General features: G+C 44.7%; 1 protein-coding gene across 1 annotated transcript in view; it reads right to left on the bottom strand.

Annotated features, from left to right (window-relative positions):
• PYGL (glycogen phosphorylase L) overlaps positions 1-13,830 on the bottom strand; it is a 43,939-nt gene extending 30,109 nt beyond the window's left edge. Inside the window, exons 1-4 of the mRNA XM_045450933.1 lie at positions 13,340-13,830; positions 8,408-8,509; positions 5,644-5,722; positions 2,330-2,433 (exon numbers count right to left, since the gene is read on the bottom strand). Of these exons, the coding sequence (XP_045306889.1) occupies positions 2,330-2,433; positions 5,644-5,722; positions 8,408-8,509; positions 13,340-13,582 (528 nt within the window). The 5' untranslated portion in view covers positions 13,583-13,830. The remainder of the gene's footprint in view (positions 1-2,329; positions 2,434-5,643; positions 5,723-8,407; positions 8,510-13,339) is intronic.
• Positions 13,831-17,642: the final 3,812 nt, after the last annotated feature.

Consider the following 17,642-nt stretch of genomic DNA (forward strand, 5'->3'; position numbering starts at 1 on the left):
AAGCTTTGATGTATTTTTTCCTAGTATTTTTTCTTTATCTTTTTGGCTTCTTTTGAAAATCCATATGATTCCACACCTCCTTTTTTCAACTAACATAAATAATCTCCCATTTTATTAAAATTAATCAAAATATATTAATAACTATATTAATATTATACAATACCACAATTTGTTAAATTATCCTCTTTTTCTTAGGCAAAATTATCACTTTTTTTAAAAAAATTTTTTTTTTTTTCAACGTTTATTTATTTTTGGGACAGAGAGAGACAGAGCATGAACGGGGGAGGGGCAGAGAGAGAGGGAGACACAGAATCGGAAACAGGCTCCAGGCTCTGAGCCATCAGCCCAGAGCCCGATGCGGGGCTCGAACTCACGAACCGCGAGATCGTGACCTGGCTGAAGTCGGACGCTTAACCGACTGCGCCACCCAGGTGCCCCAAAATTATCATTTTTTTGAGTGCCTATTTGTGTGCCAGACATTGTAGATATCTTCATAATAGTTTCATGAAGCTGGTATCTCCATTTTATAGGTGAGAAAACTGAGGATCAGAGGGAACCTAATCAAAGCAACACAACTCATAAGTGTAATGAGTAGCAATTAGGTTCAGATTAGAAATTAGATCTCAGTTATGGCCTTAATGGTTTTTTTTCTACACAATGCTGCCTCCTAATTCCTTTAGGGATAGCTAAGGGGCACCTGGGTAGCTCAGTCGGTTGAGCGACCGACTTTGGCTCAGGTCATGATCTCACGGTTTTTGAGTTTGAGCCCCTCATTGGGCTCTGCACTGACAGCTCAGAGCCTGGAGCTTGCTTCAGATTCTGTGTATCCTGCTTGTGCTCCATCTCTCTCTCTCTCTCTCTCTCAAATAAATAAAACATTAAAAAAAAATTATTTAGGGACAGCTAAGATACACTGGTCCTTAACAAAATTTGGAAGTGTGTCTTTCAACATGTTCCCAATAGTCTCTTTCTGAGACTTTTTCCTTGGTGCATTCTCTCCTCACATGCAAACCTTTTAGTTCCTTCTTCCTTGGCTCAGAGTGTCAAAATACTGAGGGAGGAAGAGAGAATGGCGCTGACACTAAGCTTATTCTCATCCTTCCTCTCCCCTGGGATTAGCTCCAGCCGAGGTCCCGCCATCCAACTCGGAGCACTCCGTCCTCAGACTGACTCATGGAAGTGTGGGAGGGGCTCTGAGAATGTGGGCTTTTTGAATTTAGTGAAATTCAGCATCTTTTTGTCAATGATGTGCGTGTAGGGGAAAAAGATAGGGAGAGAGAAAGCCTAAATCACACTTAGCATCAGAAAGACTGTCCACACCAGGGCTGATTGCAGGCTCAAAGAATTACCAAAGATAAAAGAAATCAGCACCCAAGAATCCAGTTTAGTTATATAAAAATCAAATGAGAGTCATTTGTATGGACTATTTGTGCACATGTCTGTGGAGCACTATAATTCCATGTATCAAATATGTGCCAGATTTATTTGATTTAATAGTTATAAAATTGCCTGCTTGCATCTTATAAAAAATTAGAACAATGAACTCATCTATCTTATATGATAAACATATTAAGGAGGGCAAGACTGAGTGTAGAGAAAATCTGGGGATACAGACCCATGTTTGCCAGCAGTGTGATCTGAGGTAACGCTACTTAAGAGTCTCAGTTTTCTCGGGGCAACTGGGTGGCTGAGTCAGTTAAGCACTGACTCTTGATTTTGGCTCAGGTCATGATCTCATGGTTTGTGAGTTGGAATCCTGTGTGGGGCTCTGTGCTGACAATGAGGAGCCTGCTTGGGATTCTCTCTCTCTCTCTCTCTCTCTCTCTCTCTTTCTCTGCTCCCACCCTGCCCCCCCCCCCGGCTCCCCCCCACCTCGCTCTCTCTCAAAATAAATAAACATTAAAAAAAAAAGTCTGTTTCCTCACCTATAAAATGGGAACATGCTTCCTACCATCAAGAATTATAGGGGAAGATCATAAGTCAAAAAATGTACTCCTCCATCTTGCACGCTGCAGAGAATAGACATCATACGTTGTAGGTGGTCCACATTCAGGTGTCAATGATAAGTATTTTCAGAGTATTCTCATGAGTCAGGTACTATGTGAGGTGCTTATGGATCTGGTGCTGAATGATATTGGTAGGCTCTCTGCTCTTAGGGAACTCACATCCCAAAGTGGGAAGACTGATAGTTTTCAGTGATGTCAATTAAATGCCAGATAAATGCTTTACTAAAAGCTTTAAATTAATTGTCTGTACATTATAAATCACCCAGAATACTATGAAGGAGAAGTATTTTTAATAACAAAATTTTGAAAGATGGCTCACATACCTGCCATCCATCTCGGATCTTCTGATTAAAGATTCCATATTCGTATCGGATGCCATATCCATAGGCTGCAAGTCCCAAGGTTGCCATGGAATCCAAGAAGCAGGCTAAATTAAAGAGAACACAGGCAAAAAACAGAGTCATCAAGGTTAGTCCAAATTTCATCTTTCTTTAAAAAACACGGCAGCCAAAAGACATTTTCTCTAAAACACATTTGTATTTTAAAGCACAGAGACAGCTGTGCAGTGGGTATTCAATTTTTTAAAAATAACATTTTAAAATTGTTGGCATTTTTTTTGAGAACAGATAAAGAAGATGGCCTGCCTTAGATATATCCATTATTGTGTCTGTCACTCACACTACCCTTTCTAAGGGAAGCTGTCTCTACGGCCCCTACTTGAAAAGACGGCCCCAGGAGAGTATAAATTACATGTTACCATCTAAACAACTAGCTGGACATCTGTGGTAGCCTCTCTTTTTGGCTAGTGGAATTCCAATGTTGTTCAGATATCAGGTGGCCATATGCTTCAGGGAGGCTGGGCCAGGAAATGAATCTTGCTTTGGTCTAAGCTTCTAAGCCAATCATGGGCACACAATGACCTACAATCTAATGAGAGGTGCTAGGAAATCTGCAAGATGCAGTGAAAGATTTCTTTGCCCCTGCCATTTTTTTTTTTTTTTTTTTTTTTTTTTTTTTTTTTTTCCATGAGAGGAAAGCCAAAAGAACCACAAAGATCTGACAGAATCATGCTGTTGAACTAATCTTGGGACGGCCCAACTCCCGGAGTCCTTGTTTACTGACAACACATGTCCTTGTTGGTTGAACAAATTTTTGCTAGATTTTCTGTTACTTGTGGCTAAGAACATTAATGACAGAACCTCTGATCCAAAGCAGCCAATCAAAAGACTGAGTAGGGATCTATGTTGTGGCCAGGAGCAACCTGGGGGGTTACACTAATCTGATTGTCCCTCTCAGGAATTTGAACTGAGAAATATACAGAGAATGAGGAAATGTATAATAGGATCTAAAACCTTTTGAAAAGAACATTTGTAGATCAAACAGAAATGGACTGAGTTAGGGTCATGGTGGGGCCCTAAAATGGAGAATCCACAAAAGCCAACAGCCAACGCCTTCAAGTTACTGTAACATCACAGTGGTCTTCTAGTCCCTATGTTCATGTAGCCTGACTCTCCCCCAGTTTCTGCTCTCTCAGAGCTGTGGCCACTTGTCTTTTCCTGGGTCACTCTCAAATTATTCTTAGAGCTTGACCAGAAGGGGTCCCAACCTTTTCAGTCAAGTAAAAATGAGGCTATCTAATGAGAATTACTCAAGCCTCATTCACCACTTCATTCTTTGACCTTATCTCCTTATCAGGAGCAAGGTCATTAATGTCAGGCACAGAGTGGGGTTAACTCAGCCAACAAATAGGCCTGGGGCTTTACATGAAAGGCAGGCTGGTTGTCATTCTTAGATGAATATGCCACTGGTTCTGCTGGTCTTCCTATAGCCCCATGGAAAGCCTACTAAATTGTCCAATGGTTGACTTTATAAGGTAGTAAGTATCTCTAATACTAACAGCAGTATTAACGAACACTGCAACTAATGTAGTAAGGATTAAATGCTGCAAAATACACACAAATGGATTTCCCATAATTTGAAAGTGTGTGTAAAATTAAGAGTAAAATCATTTCTGAAAAAGAAGAAATGGATTATTTTTCATAGAGCACAATCTGATACATACATGTATGATGGTACATTTTTATTACTCAATTTAAATTTCACATGTACATTGTATGTTAATTATACTAGAATTAAAATAAAAAAATAAGCAGTGCCTGGGTGGCTCGGTCAGTTAAGCATCCGACTCTCGATTTTGGCTCAGGTCATGATCACATGGTTCATGAGATCAAGCCCTGCGTCAGGCTCTGCGCTGACAGCGTAGAGCCTGCTTGGGATTCTCTCTCTCTCTCTCTCTCTCTCTCTCTGACCCTCCTCGACTCTCTTTGTCTTGCAAATATAAATAAACATTAAAAAAATAAAAAAATAAATTTCACAATACAACCTCATTGTAAAAAAACATTGAAACATTACAGATGGCATTAGTACCCTCTATTTTGCACTCTTCTCTAGGAAAGATCAGAGGGAATATTTCAAACTCCAGACTTTTTTCCCTATGAATTTATACATATACTTACAGAAAATATTTATTTTTTTAATGTTTATTTATTTTAGAGAAAGAGAGAGAGAGAAAATCCCAAGCAGTCTCTGTACTGTCAACACAGAGCCAGATAAGGGGCTTGAACTCAAGAACCGTTAAGATCAGATGAACTGAGCTGAAATCAAGAGTCAGGAGCTTAACCAACTAAGCCACCCAGGTGCCCCAGAAAATATTTAATTTTTAAAAAACATAAATAGTATCACACTGTGTTACTTTTAATGTCACTTGGGGTTTTTTTCCTTCCCCCTGAGAGGTCTACCCAGAGAAGTATATACAGATCAATTTTACTGTTTTTATTTTTTTACTGTAATATTTTTACTGCGTGTTTTTTTTAGTGCAATGTACATGTTCTAATACTTACTCTTATATCAATGGACATTAGATTATTTCTAATATGTTGCCTTAATAAACAATACCGTAATAATTTTTTCACATGCCTCCTTGTGTACCTGTTTGAGCATATCTTTAGAGTAAATATCAGAAAGTTGAATTGCTTGGTCATAGGGAAGCATATCTTTAATTTAATGGAGTTAGTACTTTTTTAAATGTTTTCTTTTACATTCGTTGAAAAAGCATTTCCTGGATAAAGCACTCAAATTGCGTCCAAACAAAAAAAAAGATATTAATGAACTAAATCATACCAAAAATATAACAAGTGTATCACTGCCTACTAGTCAGTCAAAAAGCGAACGGTCAAGTGCAAAAGACAACAACACAATGGTTAAACAACTGAGGTCATACCTCACAAGTATGGGATTCGAGCAGCTATGGACAAATAACTGTGAAGTAAAGAGGCCACTTTGGAAACCCTTCAGCGCACAGGAAGGAGCTGGTTAACTTTGGGGTTTTAAGCAATGTCTCCAAGGGGTTTAAGCAATGTCTCTTTTGTTCAAGTTCCCTTCTCTACTATTTGTGTAGAACTGATCAAACCATAGTGCAAACTCAAAAACAAATCCATCTATAACCAGCTCACACCTTGCACTCCTCCCACAGAGCCTTTCTGTTTCCTGTAAGCATGGTCTAAGGTATGCAGCATCTGAGAAGCCACTGACAACAGACACACTCCAGACAACAGAGCACACTCACCACGTCACTTACCAGCAAGCCTCCCAAGACCACCATTGCCAAGCCCGGCATCTTCTTCAATTTCTTCTAGCTCCTCCATATCCAATCCAAGCTAGTGATGAAAGGAAAACACACTGGATGCAGATACAAATGCAGGCCATTTCAGAAAGCATAGTCATTTCCTAAAGCTGTGGGTCAGGCACCTGGGTCATCTGTGTACTCCATTCTGTGGGCACCCTGAGTATTCTGGCATCAGATGCCCACTGCAGATGGTGGCGACCGCAGATGCATACCACACAAGATGGCACGGCAGCAGCTCGGGGAGGAGGGGAGGCTCCAAATGTCCATTACTGGCTCTGTTACTTCTTAGCTACCTGACTCTGGGCAAAGTAACTCTCCTTATACTTCTCTTATTTAAAAAACAAGGACAGGGCCTCCGGGTGGCTCAGTCAGTTAAGTGTCTGACTCTTGATTTTGGCTCAGGTCACGATCTTGTGGTGCGTGAGATTGAGCTCCACGTTGGGCTCTGCACTGAGTGTGGGGCCTGCTTGGGATTCTCTCTCTCCCTCTCTCTCTGCCCCTCGCCCCTCATGCGGATGCATTCTCTCTCTCTCACGCAATAAATAAATAAACATTTTAAAAAATAAAAAATGAGGATAATAGTATCTGCCTCATTTAGGGCTGCCATGAATTAAATGAGAGTATACAAAGCATTTAGAATTACCCTGAACAGATATTTCTCAATAAATGTTAGCTACCCCTCATTTTTAAAATTATTTTTTTTGTGTGTGCTAAGAGGTAAAACCTCAGGAATGGTCCAGTGCCACTCTGATACTAACTGGGCTGAAGGACTTTGAAAACTATCAAAAAGTATGAGGTCAGGCCTTCTGGGATGAACTAAAGTTCATCTTTTCATGACCAGAACATATTTACTCAGTAGGGTCAATGGTTGTTAACCCAAAACCAGTTACTGAGTCACTGCTCAGGAGACCTGGGGTCAGACAGCAGTCAGGGAAACAGCCCTGTGGGCCAACTGGTAAGGGCTAAAATCCTCTACTTCTTTCTGTGGTGTGTAAGGGACTATGGGAGGCCAATGAGCCTCTGTGATGCTGGTGATAGATGGAACTGGTTCCCAACCAGCTCCCTGACCCAGAGCGTTTGGTGTGCACAGCCAGAGGCCACTGTCATCAGCATGGACTCGTGTCAGAATTGTGCAGCCCTGGAGATGACTCTGGACCGTTTGTCTTGCCACGAGGAAACTGACAGCGAGATAAATTAAATGACCTCTTCTATGTTGACTAGATAGTAACCTAGCCCATGCTTGGCTAATACTGGTTTGTTGTGAAAAGGACTGTATTCTTAGCTGAAAGTGATGCAATCCACAAAATCCAGTATTATTTAAAATGGAAACATAATTAAACATATTTACAAACATCCATAAAAATTAAAAGCATGCTTGAAGTTGATGCCCAGGTTTTAATGGAGCCACCTACTTGGATCCCCACCTTTATCCCAAAAGTGGCTTTTTCACACCAGTGTCAATAACTAAATCTTCTCAGAATTCAAGAATGGCTTTGTCTGTTTACTGTTGAAGAGGTTTTCAAATTTGCTCCCTGGTGACTAGAGTTTACTGGGGTCCTTGTGCAAGCCAACAACACAATGGTTAAGCAACTCAGGTAATACCACACAAATATGTGACTTGAGTAGCTGTGAACAAATAACAGTGAAATAAAGGAGAGGCCACTTTGGAAAAAACCTTTCGGTGCTAATGTCAACATTCAGGATGTTTTCAATTCTCAAAATGTAAATCTAAAGTAGGCTGTAAACCTTGAGTAGCTTGACAGGGGTTACTTTACCCACCTGCTTATGCGAGGGCGGGGAGGTATATTATTTTCACCTGCTATCAGGGGACGCAAAGAAAGGGAAACAGAGGGGAGCTGTAATGATTCTTTCATAGAAAATACCTCTCCCACGAGAAGGAAAACAGTCCTTAGTGACAGCAGCTGGCCACATGAGACAACCCCATGCTAAGGAAAAGGAGTGGGTTGAACAATCTCTCATTTAGAACGTGTCTTTGCAAATACACATTTCTCCTTTCAATCGCATGAAAAGGATTAAAAACTGTTTGTTTTTTAGCGTGGAGATCCCTGAGGTTCTGGGGAGAAACAGTTAAATACATTCATGAAAACAAATTAGCATATTGAGTTTCAGACCTCAAGCTCTTCATTTAAGGAGGAAGTGTATTTTACATCTCATTAAGCAATAAAGCAAGTATGTCAATGCAATTTTAAAAACCTATTATTTATACATGTTGCCTTGATGTATGAATAATAGGCAAACTTTGATCATTTTTAAAAGTAGACACGGAGGGCTCAGTTGGTGGAGCGTGTGTGTGACGCTTGATCTCGGGGTTGTGTGTTTGAGCCCCACAGTGGTGTAGAGATTACTCAAAAATAAATTCTTTAAAAAAAAAAAAGTAGATAGGAGCCCAAAGTAAAACTTGTGGTTCTGATAGCAGGTGCTCAGGTACTTTTAAAAGGCTTGTTCAGATGCTGATTCTTAACATGTAATTTGTAATGTGTCAACTGATTGCAAAAGAAAATTCTCATGAGGCAAAACCAGTTCTCTTTGTTTCTCTTAAACCAGAGATCTCCACTAGTTTATATTTCTAATTGTAATAGCCACAGATAAAGAAACAACTTTTCACTTTTTTTTTTTTGGTGCTATGCTCCCAAGTTTCCTGAACTGAACTTGAAATTTAAGGGGAGAGAAGCAAAGATATATGGAGACAATGTACCTGGTAAATGGCCTCATCACAGGCATTTTGCAGGCCAAGGTTGATCATGGTGTTCTGTAATGTTCGGCCCATATAAAATTCCAAAGAGAGGTAATAAACTCTCTGAAAACAAAGAGAGGTCATGTTAATGCTAGAAGGCCAACCTTACTTGTCAACATAAAAGCACAAAAGGTCACCAATAAGAAACAGACAAGACTACTTTAATACAAATTCAAATGAGACTCTTATAGAGGTATGAAGCGCTAAATAAAAGCATAACTGACAACTGGCTTTGAGAAAAACCATTTTATACCCTATTTTTGGCAAAGTAGTTTCTATGCCTAGGGAGAAAAAAAGCAAACTCATCCAACTAATCAGATTCAGTGTTGTGTGTGTGTGTGTGTGTGTGTGTGTGTGTGTGTGTGTGTTTCCTTCCTGTTCATAAACCTCATAAATTAAGCTATGTTTTGGACAGAAGTCAGACTGCCACAGCTCATCAATCATTTGTAAAATACTTACAGGATGAAAGTCAGGTGGGGTTGACTGTGATCATCTCGACTCATCCAAGAAACGTAAAGATTAACTCCTTTAAGATACACCCAAAGGCTATACTATAGCCACTTTGACCACTGCAAGTAATACTGCAATTAATTATTTTAGGATACAATTATTCTTGAAAGGCTATGATCTGGCAATAACAAAAGATTACCTCAGGTTTATTGGGGTTTGTTCTTGATGAGGTGGGGAATTTCTCTAGCGACTTAGAAACTGTTGGCCTTTGACAGAAAGCCAGGTAAATACTATTTGAGTTGAATGTGAAAGGTGCAAAGGTCAGAGTTGCCTGAAACCTTTCAAAGTACAAGTGCAATTTACTAATTAAAAAAAGAGAGGAAGATCAGTGAATAACTTCATCATCCCCTTTTAGATGCCTTACTTTCCATATCAGTTCCCCTTTTCTTTTCGGCCAAACGCAAAACAACAAACATCTATAAATGCATCACTATAAAGTCATTTCAAATTTTAGGGATTCTTTCATTTCCAGATAGGAAGAAGCAGAAAGAAAGTATTTGGTCAACCTGAAAACATAAAAAGAATATACTTCAACATAACAGATTTTTATTATAATATTTAACTCATTAGTTACACACATATATTTAGAATAAAATACTATATGAAAATTTCAACTTAGAAATTTCACTTTTTGCCACTTTCATTTAATGAAACAATTGGCTTTTAAGTGTTCCCACGGATAGTTAATATCCATATCTTCGTGGGTAGTATAATGCGATCTTCCAGAGTATATCATCATTATTTTTATCCCAGTTGTCTGAATATCTATAAAGCTGTTATTAGCTTATTAGATGCCTCTGTGTGAGTTGGGAAAAGGTACCTTTCCTGAGGCAGACACACGCCAAAGAGGTGCATGGTGCCACTCACCCCCACGGATGTCCATGAGGCTATTATAGCACAGGAAAGAACGCCTCAAGCCACACGTATCATTTGCATAACATCAGTGCAGTTTTCCCCATTCTTCCCTGTACATTCATTATTTCAATAAAACCACAATGTATTATTGCTTTTCACATTTTAGTGATGTATAAAAAGCTTGTTTGCAATTGTGAGGTCACACCTGCAGATGACTACATGTGTTCACTTTCTTTGCTTCCCTTTTAATGATTCCAAATTAGCACGGACTTAAGACATTTTAAGACATTTCAAGGTCTTCCTAAAAAAATGTTGTTGCTTAAAGTAATTGAAAAAGCACCTCACTATATGACAGACTTTACAAGCACATGAATTTAAAGTGATTTCCTGTTTTCTCATAAATAATTTTTGGCAGGGAGGAAACCTCATCTCCTATTTGGGGATATATGAGACCTTGAAAAATTGAACTCTCTCCAACCTGAGTCAGTGGTCTCTGAACACTTAAAACATACTCCTGGTAGTAAAATATTTGAACATCTCCAACACACCTTAAAAACTGTGTACATGCACTACTGACATTTTATGTATATATTACATAAAGTGGACATTTTCAAAAGGCTTATAAAAAGACACAAGAACTAATATTTTAAAAATAATATTATTTTTATTTCTAGCATCAATCAGAGGACCCGGGTACTTCTGGGAAGACATATGAACAGGTGGCAACACAACTGACTTGCAGGACAGGTAAGAGTTGAGCGTGGAGGCACGTGGAGGGAAGGGCAATCGCACATGACAGGTGCACTGTGGGCAGAGGCCCAGAAGTGGGGAGTACAGGGCAGGGACAGGGACAGCAGATTGGTTTGGTGGGAGAGCAAGGTAGGTCCAGGAGAATAATGGGAGATAGGATAGGAGGGACAGGTTCATCTGGACTGAGAAGGACCTTAAATGCATGACTGTGACAGGCAGTGGGGGCCATGATATCCGAACAAAGGGCAACATGTGTTCCTTTAGGAAGCTTAATTGGGCTACAGTGCCCAGAGGGAGATGGGATTACATACCTAGATGCCTCCAGGAGCCAGGCAGGGAAAATAAATGTGTAATGGAAGTCACCTGAAACAATGAGGAGTCCTGGGCCAAGAACTGGGGTGTGTGTGTCCTGCTCGAAGGCACTGAAAATTTAACTGCTTACAGGTGTCTCGCTGGCCAAACAAAACACAGTGGCTAGCCACATTCAGCCACACACTGCCAGCTTTACCACTCAGTGGAAAGCAAGGTAACCGCTCAGAAGTCTACTTCATACACCAGGAGCCTGGGCCTCAAGCTCAGAAAAGGGAGAATGCAGGGGAGTGGGTAATTTCAAGAGGACCCACGGGAATCAGCAGAATTTGGCAACTTGTTGAATGAAGAATCTAGGAGGAGATCAAAGGTGAGACTACAGCGTTGTGTCTGGGTGACTGCCAGGAGGGCAATGCCATTAAATTAGAAACAGAAGATAGGTCAGGATTGGGGGGGGGGGTGATGATTTGAGTTTGAGGAAATAGGAAGAGATTTAAGTATGTATGTTCACTGAGCACTCAGAAATGTAGGAATGGAGTCTGAAAAGGAACTCAGGCTAGAGGTCCAGATTTGGGATTCATCTGCATGGTTCCCAGAGAGCAGGGGAGACGGGAGGGAAGCTTGGACACATTTACTGGCTCCATTCTCTGCTCTAATGAGGCCAGGGATCTCCTGTTTAGGGGAACAACTGTCACAAAGGAGATACTTTATTATTTTTGTTCATTTTATTTTAGAGAGAGTGTGTGATCATGATTGGGTAGAAGGGCAAAGGAAGGGAGGGAGGGAGAGAGGAACAGGGAGAGAGGATGAATCTTAAGCAGGTTCCTCGCTCAGCACGGAGCCTGACAAGGAGCTTGATCCCACAACCCTGGGATCATGACCTCAGCCAAAATCAAGAGTCAGATGCTCAACCGAGCCACCCAGGAGCCCCTGAGGAGACAGTTTATTAACATGTGTGGAATGAATCTTGTTTGCGGTTGTATCCCCAGTGTATCATTCTCAGAATACCCAGTTTATACCTGCATTCAGGGCCAGTGAAGAAACTAGCCAGAGGACAGAAGAACAATAAAGTACCAGATGAGGCCACTGGGGGAGAAACATACAAGGTCAGTGTATTCTATGGTGCTAAAGGCTATGGAGGGGTGTGTGGGGGGTGGGGGTAAGGTTCTAAAATATGGCTCATTGCCTCACTCTCCAGCTTAAAAACTTATAAAAGTATTTTTAATGGGAAGTCCCAAGCTGCAGTCCCTTCTATGCAAATAAAAAGATACAATAAATAGAATACACAAAGTGCTTTCTAAGATTATATTTTAGCAGTTGCCACCTTTGGGTAGAGGCCTAGGCTTCTGGGGCACAGAAGCATTTGAAAGCTTTGTTCCAGTTGCAGTTTCTTACTATGAGAATTTCTTTTGCTCATTGGTTCTTCGGAGTATTCTTTCTTTTCATGCTTTTACATATTGAAAATAGTCCTAATAAATGTTTACACGCATTTCCCACTGCCTCCTGGGTATATTCCACTTTCACCCTTTCCAAGATGCCTCCAGCCAGTCTTTCCAGTTTCCTCTCCCAATCCTTACACCCACCTCATTATGCACAACACAATACCTCTCCCTGCCAGGTTCTTTCCAACCTTGCCACCCCACCTTCCTAGGTTGGCCAGGTTGGCCTAGGTTGTCCCTCTGTGCGCCCGAAACCTCCTTAAGGACCCCTGCATTCCAGCCCCCGCGCAGTGGACAGGGGTAGTCTGTGAACACCAGCAGCTCCTCGGTAGGTCTCAGAGGCCAGAGCACGTCCTGGCCCTCTGCCTCCAGCCCGCAGGAAAACAAGGAAGTGCAGGAGCTCCACACCCCACTCACTGGTGGGAACTGCTGGGAGCCAGCCGGCAGAGCTCTGACTGCGGGGGCGGCACCCTTGCCCCTCCCTCTCCACCTCAGACCGGATGAGAAGCCCGGGTCATCCACGCATCCCCCAATCTAGCCCCTCCAAAGCCTCTAGGGGCAGCGAGGCACCTTCCTTCATTTCCTCTTTTCTGCCTCCTCTCCACGCCCCCCACTCTCCCAGTTCACGTTCCCTTTTCACGGCCAATTTGTCTCCCCTCTCTAAACATTAAACTTAGCCAAGGCAGCGCTTTTGTCCATTTTGTTCGGGGCCGCCTGGCCTAGAACTGTGCCTGGCGTGCAGGCAGGAGGCGCCCGAGACCTCCTATTAAATGCAGATGAGCAGAGATGTTCCAAAAAAGTTAGTGAAATAAGCGGGCAGCGAGGGTAACCTGGGCGGTCGCCCACTGGGCGGTCGCCGGAGCTCACGGGCGCGGCGGCTCGGGTGGGGCTCTGGTGGAGTGGCGCAGTGCCGTCCCCTGCCTCCCGAACACGTCAAGCCCGGACTTCGGGGGGCACTTCCCCGCGGGGGACGGGGGCAAGAACGGGGTGACGAGGGTCACTCCGGGGGCTCCTCCCGCCGGGCCGGTACCTTGGGGCACTTCTCGTAGTAGTACTGCTGCGTGCGGATCCAGCGCCCCACCAGGTGGTCGCGCACCGTGTGCGCCAGCGCGAAGAAGTAGTCGCGGGGGGTGGCCACGTTGCGGTCCTTGACCAGCGTGAAGTGCAGGTGCCGGTTGAAGCCTTTCTTCAGCTCGGCCACGTTCTCCACGCCCACGATGCCGCGGATGCTGATCTGCCGCCGCTTCTCCTGGTCCGTCAGGGGCTTGGCCATGGCGGCGGCGGCGGCGGGGGCTGAGCAGCTAGCGGGACTAGCGGCCTGACGCCGGAGGCAGGACGGGCGGAGCGGGCTCCGCGCCGCGGGCCGCCGCTTTTGAGTCTGAGGAAAGTTTGGGGTCCGCCCCTGGGCGCGGCGCCTCCCCGGGTCCGGCCCGCCGGCCGCGGGGCGGAGGGAGGACCTGGCCCGCCCAGGACTCCGCGGCCGCCGCGTCGGGGGCGTCGGGGGCGGGGCGCGCGCGGGACCCCCGCCGGCCGGAGTGTGCGCACCAGCCCTGCCGGGCTGGGGCGGGGTGGGGCCGGGACCGGGGCCGGGACCGGGGCCGGGGCCGGGGCCGGGGCCGGGGCCCGGGGCGGGGCCGGGGGCGGGGCCGGGGCGGGGTGGAGTCGGGGGCGGGACCGGGGCCGGGGCGGGGTGGGGCCGGGGCCGGGGCCGGGGCTGGGCTGAGGCCTCTGGGCGGTCCAGGGCGGGACCTCCGGGGGGTCACGTAGCCACACGGCGGCTCGTTTCCGAATGTGGGAATCCGGGAGGACGGCAGGTGTCCTGTCAACCCACTGGAGATGCTCGGCTTTAGGAGGACGTCTGAAAGCACGTTGTCGGCAAACTTTTGTTTTACAGAAGTTTACCTGCTGTGTCGTTATTTCTCACCTGGAAGGGGTGCCACCAATAAGCATCGGACGGGATCAGCACGCCTTTACTTCAGCTGTCCCGTCCCACTTGTCAGTCCGTGGCATTGCCCCACCTTGGATCCCAGACTTCAGAAGGAAATCCCAGGGTGCCTCTTTTGCTTTCAGCTAAAAGGACTCAAGGATTCGGATTTCTTGACTCCTCAGACCCACGTTTGCCCTGGCAAAAGCCCCCTACTGCTCATCTGCAGAGACAACTTAGTAAGAATCAGAAAGTCCTGCGTTGGACCTTTGGGCTGATGAGGCGGCAGAAGCTCTTACGTTAGGCCTCTTGTTTGAATTACCTTTTAGTTTTAATATTTTATTTGAGAGAGAGAGAGACACACACACAGAATCCAAAGCAGGCTCCAGGCTCTGAGCTGTCAGCACAGAGCCTGAGGCAGGGCTGAAACTCAGGAACCTGAAGATCGTGACCTGAGCTGAAGTCGGAAGCTTAATCGACTGAGCCACCCAGGCACCCCTGAATTACCTTTTAAAGGAAGGTGAGGTGCAGTAGGGAGAAAAGAAAAGGGTCTATGTGTGGAAAGTGAAGGGATAACTCACTGAGCCAGTTGCCGTGTTAACAAGTTGCCCACAAAGCAGTCTGTGTTAATCTGTAGTACAGGCTGATCTTTGCACAGTTTGCCTCCAGCTTGGGTGCTATGTGTGTGTGTGTGTGTGTGTGTGTGTGTGTGTGTGTGTGTGTAAGCCTTGGAAAAGGCAAACACGTGCTGTTTTAGGATGTCATCAGAAGCTTTTGCTTCTTCAACAAAGGGTCGTGTTAATCTATCAGACTATCAGAAACAGTCCATTGCCAGAATTGCCAACAATGACTTGTGCTATTCCTGCTGCTCAACTACCGGTCCCCCGCGGGTGCTATGATGAAATGGCACTTGTGAATACCTGAACAAACTGTCCGGACCTCACAGGACAAGTATAAGTTGCCCATTGTTGGAAACGAACGTTGGGAAAGTGAGTTAATCCATGTCTTCATAGAAGCAGATGCTAAGACATGATTAAACGTGCAAAGATTTTATCAGGGCAAATGCCTGTGGGAGAGAAAACGTAGAAGGAGCCAAGTTAGCCTGGGAGAGTATCAGACTGTGAGGCTAGTTTGACCACCTCCCCCCACTCTGTACCACTGAAGGAGAGAGGGAGGGAAGAATGAGAAAGGACATCCCAGGCTGCCCTGAAGTCCTAGGAAGAACCAGCAAGGCCACAGGGCTGTTCTGGGGCCAAAGTCAACTGTCAGAGGTGGCCCTGTGCTCTCTGAGTCATCGGTGGGAGCATGCCCCGGAGGCATGGCCCCTGTACAGGCACAGCGAGGCTGTCCAGGCGGTCTGGGGCCCTTGCTCAGTTATGTTTTCTACAGTGGGAGGTCTCTGAGGCCCATTCTGGGGGCCACCACAGAAAGATTTTAGATAGACATAGATTAACAGTCAGTATGTTTCTCAGTGGAGACGATTGTGTTGACATTCCACTTTCGGATTCATCAAAACTGCAGCCGGCGTTTCCTGAGGGCTCTGGCGAGGTGCTTAATGTGCATTCCCTCATTTAATCCTTTCACCTGCTCTGTGGGCAAGTTGTAGCTTTCTTCCCATTTTACAGATGAGGAAACCGAGGCTTAGGGAAAGTAAACAGCTTGCTCAAGACCACTTGAGTAAGGGGCTGAAGAGGTTTTCAGTTCTTTGCATGTTGTTTTCCCTCTTCTGAAACAGGGCTTGAGATCTATTTTATACACCTGAATTCTGACTGCCCTTCAGCTGACCTACTTACCCCATCCACATGGTTTGCTGTTCTCTGGCCTTTTGACCTACTTCTAATCAGTTTTGAAATCCAGGGATATGTCAGAAGTCCAAAGTGACCCTGCAACAGGTCACTTGCACTCTGGGGATGGGCAGGATAAAGGTGGGCTGAGGTTCATGTTCACTGACCTTATTTAAGTACATTCCACTCAGTATATTTAATGTAGGGGTCTGTCAACCAAGGCTACTACCTAGGCTCTGCTGTTTTAAATATTTAGTAAGATGACTGAGAGCCCAGACTTACTATACTGTTGAATTCCCTTAGAATCTGTAGACAGCATGGCTGACCGAATTGCCATCTCTGTAATTGTCTGTGACTGTGACCATTCACCTGCTACCTGAATATATTTGGCTTATCTTGAAGCAAGTGAGTGTTTCTGGCACTTTCAGATCCTGTCATATTTGATTTGCTCATTAATACGGTAGTTTGGCTTGTTAGGTGTGGCCCAGTGGGAGTTCCCAAAAAGCCAGAAATATTTAACAATCTGTCTTCTCCCCATCCATCAAATCACTGATGGTCTTAATATGCCTGGTGTGGAATATGCTGAGACTGGAGAATCACTTAGTGCCTCAATTTTGACTTCTGCCAAATAAGACTAAAGCTCTCTGTCCTGTTCACTCCACAAAATGGCTAAGCTCAAAAAAGGTATGCATGGAGAGATACTAGGCTATGTTAAAAGCATTCTTAAGATGTAAACTTCGGACTTGGGATTATGTTTGGAAATATTCATCAATATATTTTTTAATGTTTTTTTTTTTAATTTATTTTTGAAGGAGAGAGAGACAGAGGATGAGTGGGGGAGGAGCAGAGAGAGAGGGAGACACAGAAATTGAAGCAGGCTCCAGGCTCTATGCTGTCAGCACAGAGCCCGACGTGGGGCTTGAACTCACGAACTGAGAGATCATGACCTGAGCCGAAGTTGGTCGCTCAACTGACTGAGCCACACAGGCGCCCCTATTCATCAATATTTAAAAAAATTATTTTTAATGTTTACTTTGGAGAGAGAGAGGCACACAGAGTGAGAGTGGGGGAGGGGCAGAGAGAGAGGGAGACACAGAATCCAAAGCAGGCTCCAGGCTCTGAGCTGTCAGCACAGAGCCGGATGCGGGGCTTGAACCCACAGACTGTGAGATCATGACCTGAACCGAAGTTGGACGCTTAACTGACTGAGCCACCCAGGAGCCCCTACATTCGTCAATATTTCAATTTTCTCCTGGGAGTTTGCCTTTTCCCCATCTCCCTTGAGGAGCTGCTCTAGAACCTGTACTTATAAGCTCTGAGGAAAGACGTGAGCCTTCCTGGTTTGGGGGATGCATGAAGAGTAAGGGCTAAGGGCTGAGGAGACTGGGGCAGGAGTGAAAAGATGACATATCAGGTATGGGGTAAGTAGAGACGTAACTGATCTTGCAGCAAGGAGCCTGGAGCCTGCTTTTCTGGGGAGACAGCAGAAAACCCAGGTAGTCTGAGTCTGTGAAAGCAGCCTGGGATGTTGCTCTGCTTTCTTGGAAGATCCAGGGAGGTAGCAGGGCCCCAGGGAGGATGTGGCTGCTTGGAGGCTTTCAGTGGTCCAGGCTTAGATGTGTTCA

Source organism: Leopardus geoffroyi, chromosome B3 (genome assembly GCF_018350155.1).
Source record: "Leopardus geoffroyi isolate Oge1 chromosome B3, O.geoffroyi_Oge1_pat1.0, whole genome shotgun sequence".
Taxonomy (NCBI): Eukaryota; Metazoa; Chordata; class Mammalia; order Carnivora; family Felidae; genus Leopardus; species Leopardus geoffroyi.